General features: G+C 35.4%; 1 protein-coding gene across 2 annotated transcripts; it reads right to left on the reverse strand.

Moving 5' to 3' along the window:
- LOC125847987 (protein REDUCED WALL ACETYLATION 3-like) lies at positions 1–9,075 on the reverse strand. Of its 2 annotated transcripts, none has more exons than XM_049527760.1 (16): positions 8,767–9,075; positions 6,213–6,304; positions 5,736–5,873; positions 5,598–5,654; positions 5,447–5,519; positions 4,405–4,563; positions 3,919–4,068; positions 3,551–3,806; positions 2,678–2,793; positions 2,505–2,591; positions 2,292–2,380; positions 2,065–2,127; positions 1,851–1,907; positions 1,110–1,206; positions 836–994; positions 1–375 (listed from the first exon to the last, which is right to left on the reverse strand). In XM_049527760.1, the coding sequence occupies exons 1-15, from the start codon at positions 8,800–8,802 to the stop codon at positions 839–841; spliced, it is 1,626 nt and encodes a 541-aa protein (XP_049383717.1). In that variant the 5' UTR covers positions 8,803–9,075; the 3' UTR covers positions 1–375; positions 836–838. The 2 variants fall into 2 exon arrangements, with proteins under 2 accessions (XP_049383717.1, XP_049383716.1); XM_049527759.1 differs by having other exon boundaries at positions 5,736–5,876; positions 8,767–8,987.
- Between the last annotated feature and the right edge of the window lie 691 nt (positions 9,076–9,766).

Below are 9,766 nucleotides of genomic sequence, written 5' to 3' on the forward strand. Positions count from 1 at the left end.
AAAACAATTGCATTAGCCATGAATAGTTCAAGTTTTGCTGAGTAGAGAACACAAGTACACTTATCATGCCTATATTTCTTTATCATATCACTGAGTAACGAGGAACATATACGACTATGAAACGCAAAGGGCAAAGAGAACCAATTTTTTTTTTTTTTTTTGAATACATGTATGTGGTAATTGATATCATACAAATTATTGTCACGAGTTTTGAGGCAGAATCTGAAAATAATTCCTTCCTTGTGTGCTCCAATTTAGCAACTGCTACTGATACTACTTCCACAAAACTGTTGGCAATTACATGCTTTGCAAGCTGACTTTGAATATCAAGTTGAGATCATCTTTCAAGAGTTCTCTACGACTGTTTCATCCGACCTGTGGACATGCAAGAAGAACTTCAGACAAATGGTTCTACCAAATAATTCCAAGCACGAAAATGCACACTAGGATGATTCATCATACTATTTGAGGGGGGGTGAAGTGACGGAGCAGATGGCATCAACTATGCATCGGAAACAACTTGGCATGACGGAAAATGCTTTTGTAAAACTATCTTCTGGATCATTTTCAATGTTTTAGGAGTAATGTATTTGAGTGCTAAAGGTTGACAACAGTATCTAAGTGTTGGTTGAACAAATGATAAGGAGAGTAATATATGACATGGAGTGTATATTAATAAAAACTGACTTCTGACTGTAAGGTAAAAGAAACCATTTTCTCCCTTTAGTAAAAAATATTGTCCTTGGAGAAAAGAACACTTTCAACAAGAAGATAACCAAACACTAAAAACCAGACAGCACTTTTTTTTTTGGATAAGTAGAGTATAAGAACTTACGCATCAATGAGGGATCTGAAGAAGAATAAAAGAAAGGCAATATATGGACACAGAAATCACGACGCCGGCAATGAAGTTGTGAAGCAGCTTCTGGTTGTCTCTCGTGGGTACGAAAACTGTCTTGAGTGTATTCGTTAGTTCAAAAATCCTATATGATATCTGCAGAAGGATAGTGGAATACCCGATTGAGAAAACAGATGGAGAGAAAATGGACCAGATATGATCACAGCAAAAAATATTCAGGAAAATGAGAAGTGAGAGAACATAAGCCTACCAAAACATATATTGCAGTGACAAGCATAAAATTAAGCAAAGGATAATCTGGGATAAAGGACAGGAGCCACTTAGGCTGTCCATTCGGCATATTTGATCTGCACATGAAGTCAAGAAGCAATAAGAACTCAAAGCATCCTGGCCTTATCAACGCAACCAACATAAAACTATACATTCTCTGATGAGATATAAGCATTGGGAAAAATTACACTCTGGCATTACAAGGAAACCACGTAAGAATACTGGGAAACTTTAGAGACAGGCTGGGAATAATAAAGTATATTATGTAGGAATAAGGATGTCAATCATTCACAGATAAGGAATTGGTACAGTAATACCTCTAAGAAATTTAGCCACACAGAAAATGCTTAAGTTTAGCAAATTACTTGGAAAATGTCGCAGGGTGATGGAATGTTTTGATGGTTCATAATTAATCAAATAGAGGGCGACTATTGAATTTCTCAAACCAACTCCATTAGAAGTTTAAATGGTTAGAGATAATATTTCAGGTTTGCAACATATCCCTTATGCGCAAGCTGATTCTCTTTTCTTAGGTTAAGCATGTGGAAAGTGTTGATAGGTGACAAGTGAGATTCAATGAAGGATCTCAGAAATACCACATCAAATTGTGTGAATTGTCTCATCTAAAAGTTCAAATACTAAATGTGGAACAGTTGGATTAATTTATTTCAGGTCTGAGACAACAACCATTATATTTAAAAGAAGAGTGAAATCCACATACCTCAGCCAGATGTGGAACTGTGAGATATAGGTTTCCAAGGTGATTTTTCCCAGCCACCTAGAAAAGTAGAGCACTTAACAGTTAAAGAAGCCGAAAGAAAAACGGTCCAACTATGTCTAAAGATAAGATGAAAAAATTAATCTTCTGGACAGGAAAAGGAAGGTATAAGGTCTATGATTGAGCACCAGCACCAAATGAGTCAATAGAATCTTACGCAAAGAGAGTCAAAGAGAAATTCCGTAACTCCTGAGTAAAATTCCGCAAGCAGATGTAAACACTGAAAAAAGGAAAATAAAATGAGAAAGTAGCACAAGACATCAGGAGAGAAATCAACGATATACTTTCTTTGTTTTGGCACGTCATAGGCAAGCAATGGTTGGTGTTGTATACAAAGTTCACATTAAGGGCTAAAACAGAAATTAAAGAAAGTTTAATACATACGTTATGGGAATCCACGACGTGTAGGGATGGAGCTTGTTGTATGTGTTCTTGTCCAGCTTGTATATGTATTCAAACCACAAGTACCCAACCTGAGCAAGACGGATGAAAAAACTTTACGAATTGGAGGAAGAAGAAAACGGGAAAAAGAAAGAGACACACTGTAGCAGCAAAATAAAATTGGCGTTATGCTAGAAACATGATAAATCTACTCACAGCTACAGCAACAGCAACAATTGATGTCTTAATTGTTCGTCTCCGCTTAGGTTCAGACTCCTCCAGTTTCTCCATCCATTTTTCAACCTGAAAGGATAAGATACACCAAATGTAAGTCCTTAACAACAAATGAAAGACAAAAGAATAAAGAATTAGAGTTCTATTGAGCTTACATTAGGGTGAAAATAGGCATATATCATGCCAATAATCCATATATAACGGTCCAGCCCAGATCTGAAGTGCCATTCATGCAACCGAGGGAGATCTGGCTTGGCTGGATCAGTGTACCCTACAGTTTGATAAAGTAGAAAACGATCATCACATGACAGGGGTTAAGCCAGAATCTATAGAAAGATAAAAAAAGAAAGGACAACAAGAAAAAGGGGGAAAAGGATTCTTTGGCGTTCACCCTACTACTTGAAATACAAAATACCACTTGAAACAGTTGTGTAGCATTGCCACTACAATTATATATGTCACCTTACTTGCATATAATCATTGCACCTAAGACAAGCACCTCTTAGCACGAATATTGGTCCATCAGTTCATTTTGCTACAGATAGGTGATTTTCATAAAGATGTCAAATCAAATTCTACAACTATTTCTGAACCATGTTACTTTTTGTTTTGTTGTTGTTGATAACCGTTGTGTCCCGGCACACCTTGACTAATTCCACGGGATCCCTTATACCTCCCACCAGCAACATGTATCTGTCGACCAAGGCTAGAACAGAGGGAAGAAATCACCTATTTTTTGTGCCTCTACTGGGATTTGAACCTGAGACCTCATGTTTTTCAACCCATGAAATATGGAGATATTAGTTTTGAGAACTTCTTATAACCAAATTTTTAATGATGGCATTTGTCATTACTTATAGCCATACTATTCATCTTACGCATAATATTGCATGAAAAAGTAGGTAGCATTTTCCACAACACAGTTGAAGTGACATCCAAGGCGAAGTCCTCCTTGTCCGAGCTCATGAAAAAGTAAGTATTTAAAAGTGATTTGGAGAAAGAAAAAGAGCAAGTGCACCGTAACCAACCTAACATAAATGTGAAAGGTCCCCAAAGAAATTCAAAAACTCCAGGAATCTCCCAAATCAGGATAACCACGACCACGCACATAACAAGCTTCAAAGCCATCACTGATCTTTTGTCGTTGTAGTTGTAGCCAATGCCAAGGGCTCCATACACCATGAGAGTAAAAAGTGTATGCATTGGGCAGATGTAATACAGCACGTAGTCATTGTTAAGAACAATACAACAAAATATTACGAAGAAATTCAGCCTCCACATCATCTGCACACAGGACAAAGTTTACCACATTAACAACATTGAACCTAAGAAATGTAAGATTAAACTACCAAGAGTCCTCTAACTTAAGGTAATAAAGTATAATACATAATGTTACCTGAGCAAACCGAGCAAGACTAAAATCTTTTCTGATGTAATAATAAGAGAAGTTCCCAAAACCAGTCATCCATACATATGCAGCAATGAAAACACGAATGGCATTGTATATCTCTGTTGCAGCAAAATAATGATAAATCAAAAAGAGGACCTGTTGCAAACAAAAAGATGGATTATTTAGACTCTGCAAACATCATATACTGAAGGAGTATATACGAAGAACCAGGCCAAATCCACAGGAAATAAAAATATATACGCACACACATTGCACAGAGATTCTGCATGATTTACTGTTTCTTAATATTAACACATTGAACAAAGAAGTTGTGCAAGAATCATGTTGCGACTTTGTAAATCATTCACTGAGGAGACGGAAAAACAAAGAGAGCAAATGGAAGGTATTTCTCTAAAGAATTGCTGACTAGATTTACTTCTTACTAAACGGAAGGATAAGTAGATCAAGAAAAATCTTATAGAAAACACTTGCCTGCATCCATCCTTTCCACTCCTCTGTCTGATGACGGTTAAGATAAAGCAAGGATTTTCCAGAAAATGCTGATTTGTCATTGTGTTTCTTGAAAGAAGTCATTGCTGCAACTATGATCAGAAGACAATAGAGAAAGAGGAAGAGATCCCGATTGTAGCTCTGTTCACGGAAAACAAAATAAAACAGAACCTTGTTATTTTGAGCTACACTTGCGAGGATGAAAATATACATCTTATAACTCCACAATGGAGTTGGCACACTGAAAGTATAATTCCAGCAATGATGCAGAAATTATATGATGTCCTGCGTTCTAGCCAAACACCAATGCAGATCCTGTACTAAACTCTCAAAACCAAGAATCAAATACAAAAATAAGGGGTGGGCACAAGAAAGCAAAGAAGACAACAAGTTTATCTAGAATGAGTTTGATGCGTGTGGTAAAAAATTTAAATATGGAGAATCTGAACTTTCCAAATGAACCAATTAAAGTAAAGACAGATCCAAATTTTCTCCAAAGTAGGAATGAGTTTACACATTAGCATGCATATCATATAAATGCTAGTAACCTTCTTTAGAATAAGACTAAAATTAGTTCCATAGAAGCAAAGCATGCTGAAGTTTTGATAAAATTCTTTCAAACAACATTAAGACAAAAGTCACACAGCACAATTCCACATCGAACAGTTCAATCTGGATATTACCTTCAGGGAAGGATAATGCACAAGAAGATTCAAAAAACATTTAGGTTGAACTGGCTGGTGTATATTTAACATAGTATGCAGACAAGAAGTTACTCAAGATGCACTACCAATGGTGGAGCCACGATATGATTTTCACTAAGGGGATTCAAAATATAAAGAAGTAAAAACACGAAGAAGCCAAAGGGGTTCAACATCTTATATATATATAATGCACTACTCTACCTAGCTCCACCTCTGTGCACCACAAAGTCCTCGCTCATGCACGCCCACGAGATTAGTCAAAACCATGAAGTAGAAAGTCATATCATGATGCATTATTAAAAAATTAAAAGGTCATGAACCTTGGTAGAATCTGCGAAGAAGTTTGTGCGGTCACAGATATAGAAATAAAATAGGATTCCCCCAAATTCGGACCTGTATGATTGAAAGACAACCACATTAGTATGAGGAAAAAGATGCATCCTGCATAATCAAAACAACCAAGAGACTCACATTGCCCTTAAAGTTGCTCGATTTTCAAGCAAAAAGGAGTCCTCCATCGTTAGAAACCTATAAAATTAAAGAAGTGTTTCATGAAGAATTAATTAAGGAAGTTCAAGGAAAATTCACCAATCTGCACAGTGCACTGACCTAACTATATTTGTTTTTATTGTTGAACTAGACACCTTCGTAGATGCAGATTTTGACAGACCTCCTTCCAGTAAGACAGCTCGATCTTCTTCCTTGACTGTTGCATTTTCCAATTCAACTAGATTGTTATCTGAATGACTGCTGTCACAGAGAAGACAACAATATAAGATAAAAAAAAATTATAATTAAGATAGTACAATTGTTTGTATATTTTTGTGTAGATAAAACAATCACAGTTGCTTTCAGAAATCAAGTTGCCTGAAGATACTGTTCACTAATGATTTAACAAATAGCAGCCATGTCTACAAGGTCCATGGTGAATACTAAAGGGGCTATATGAGTTCTCGTACTTTTTCCTTTTCCTTATCGGATGGATTTCAACTGAGTGGTTATTTCCATGTTGAAAATCAAGTGAGTCAACTTAGTGAGTAGGGGGGGTTGTTTACTTCATTGCAAGGATTAAGCTGTTTAACTTACACTTTAGATGGAAACAACCACTTCTTGTACTCCAACCACTCAGAGTATAACCATGCAACAAGGACAGGTATAAATCCAAGCAAAAATGACACCTGCGACATAAAAAGGGAAATCCTTCAGTATATTCTAGATATATTTGCCTTAACGAATAAATGATGAATTGAATAGTGTTCCACGTTGCAGCAGCGCAAGTGCAATAAATCTTACTCCATAAAAACTAACACACAAAGATAATTCCACAACAACATGATTCTACAAGTTTATTAATAGATCTTCCGTCCTCCAGGAATTGAAACCCCCATTTCTCCCCCTCTCTCTCTCTTCCCTCCCCCACCCAAGCAAACGAACAAAATAGTAAAGGATCTTTTATCCAAATACACATGTTCCTACAAATGAGATTAAGCTTTGTTTGAGTTTCATCAATTGAGTGAGCTGACTGAGATTTGGCATCAATTATTAAATTATTGTTTTTTTAAAAAAATTCTAATAAGAGTTAAGTTTATGTAAGATCATTAAGACACTAAGATAGTGCGCCAAAAGTTACAGATTGTGAAATTTTATTGTATCTATCATGGAATCTACATCAATTACAGTGACCAGGTCGCACCAGCTGGCAAAAAAGTACATATGTGCTTAAGGATATGTAAATTTCTCCGTTTGCCTTCAAAAGTACAATTGTTTCTTTCTGCCAGATTGTCCACCAAATGACCAAAGGTAAGTGTTCCAAAGCTTGTGAGCTAATTAAATTATTGTTGTTTTTAGGCATCAAAGCGACAAAATTGAACATTCTCTTACAATAGATCAGACTTCCCATACCCAATATTTTCTGATATATGACATCAAATTTAGTGGTAAGGACATGCTTACAGAAGCAGAAAATTGTTAAAAAGGCATCAAACACGACCAATCAATTGTACTATAATTAGCACTTACATGCACCTGATACCTATCTGTTCACTAGAAAGCTGGTTTGCATGAGCAACTCACCATAAAATTCTTTTTAAATCAAACAAAAGAAAAGACAAAAGGTACCAAAGGAAAGAAACTACCTTCATAATGAAGGCAGAAGTTGTAAACAGGGCTAAATGCCACAATCAAAGTTGGTTAAACTATGGGAGTCATTTTCTAAAGTTCTAAATCTAGCAAGATAAGCCAATTTCTAAAAAGCAAAAATCCACCACTAGCTTAGACCAATTTCAATGATTTAGTTTCATCAGATTAGAGATTTAAAGACAAAAAGCATAGTTGGAATCTAAAGTGTACTTATTGGAGTGACCATCATCTGTTTTGGATCTCATGGCCACAATCAACTTACTTATTGTCTCCCAGGGGCCATTCCTTTGTTGCATAAAGTGATGTAGCGACGAGAAGCTAGGGGTTATCACTTCATGGGTGAAGCCATGAGCTTCAAAGAAATTTGTGTTTCAAACATGATCAAAAGAAAAATAGACAGTTCTTTGAATCACAATTTTGAGAAGTTGGATTAATATCTGCACTATTACATATCAACTGTTGAAATTGATTATTTTAATTGCAATTTGAGTATTCTAGTCCTACATTCATATATGTTTGGTACTTCTTAATTTTCATAAAATTTTGCGCTTTACTTCTCGCTTTTCGCTTCAAGCCCCATGAACCTTGTAGCTTTCGAGCACTTTTCATTTATATAAACACACCGCCAGATCAAATCATTAAAACTATAAAGTATATAGAAGTTGATGGATGGAACTCTAGAGAAACGTTTTAAATTTCTGAATTACATCTTTTAGACAACGAACTCAAAATCATATCTTTAACCGTCTTATACCGATGTTAACCACCCTACTGTTTCATCAGCTCTAATAACGACAGAATTACGAATATAATAATATCAAATCAGCATGAACTTCCAAATTATTGCTTCTACTGCACGAAACAACAACAACAACATGCTGCCACCCTCACTATATAAATATGAGCATTTGAATCTTAATATAATTTCGCCGTTTGACCCCCTAGCATATATGAAAACAATGTAGCACATCAAAAAGAAACCACCTCAAATAAACAACTTCAAAATTTAACCACTTCAATATACTTTCTAGTACTCAAAGCAGGAAAAAAAAATGGAACAACAAATATTATCACTAGCAAAAAAGCTGTTTGTAACATGCTAGCTTCTGTAATCAACAACAGTCAATTCGGCCTCAGTCTCCATTTTTGTTGACGAAACACGAATAATTCGTTAACAGTCAGTTAAAAAAACTACAACAATAACATGCTGCAACTCCTTACTAGAATAAACTACTAAACTCAAAATTTCACTGGAAACAACTAGATCTCCTCATCTAAAAGCTCTTATATCAAAATTGAGCAAGCTTCTTATAATTTTAACTAATACACTTCAGTAGTTATACTCTTCAAACAGATCCGACTCAAAAGAACTCACAATTATTACACATTTCGATAGTTCCAACTATTTATCGGATCCAAATCCAAAATTAAACATCACTAACTTAACAAAGTATAATCACTCATCACTACAACACAAAACGATCAGCAAGAGCATTACTACCTGTCCAGGCGTCAGAGGACCAGAAACTGCCGCCATTTTCCCCCAAAATTATAATACTATATGGATCACCGACAAGTAAAATCTATCGATTCCGGCGAAATTGAAGCAGAGAAAAGCTCAGTAATGAGATTGTGTATTCACATACATTATATGTACGTGTTTTTTGAATAGAGAGAAATAGGTAATAGATATAACACGGAGAAGAATTGTTTCAAACCCCTTCCCTATATGGAGAGATCTGAAGCAACGAAGAAGATGAAGAAGGAGACTAGGGGTGGCGGTGGGGGTGGGGTGGACGGAACGACGTCGTTAGCTACCGTATAAGTTTTGGGTTCAGATTTATATATACAGAAAAAAAATGTCTCTGTCTCTCTTTCTTTTCATGCCAACCGTTGATGGCAGCGGTTGTGGTTCTAGCTGATTGTATTTTTATTTAATTTTTTCCAACTTCGTGTGTGTCAGTATTGAAGTTCGATTAATTCAAATTTATGTAAAATTTGACAGTATTTTCTACTGAATATTTTTTCGTAATCAATACTCAACGAAAAAATAACTTCATCCACGACGTCACATGCCACACTTTTAGTTGCTAGAATACTGTTTTCGTACGCGTTAATAGCTGTTTAAGGTTTAAACATAGAAAAATTGAATTAAAATTACCAGATTATGTGTACTATCAATGCATTGAAGATATTAAAGAGAGAAACTTTGCTTTCTATTATTTCTAGTAATCACTATCATAATAGTCTAAAGAATTAAATAGTAAGAAATAAATTGAAAAAAAATCCTAGCCGAGGCGGAAAAATATTGAATGATTTTTTCTCATTTATCCACGTTTTGGTGGAGAAAATTACATGATACTTGTATTATTAGGATATAACTTGTGTATTTATGGTATTAATTGAGGTGCGTGTAAGCTGATCAGACACCACGATTATAAAAAAAATATATGGAAAGAACTCTTTAGAGAGGAGATAGTTTTGAATTTGTTAGGGATTAA

Source organism: Solanum stenotomum, chromosome 12 (genome assembly GCF_019186545.1).
Source record: "Solanum stenotomum isolate F172 chromosome 12, ASM1918654v1, whole genome shotgun sequence".
NCBI classification, from domain to species: Eukaryota; Viridiplantae; Streptophyta; class Magnoliopsida; order Solanales; family Solanaceae; genus Solanum; species Solanum stenotomum.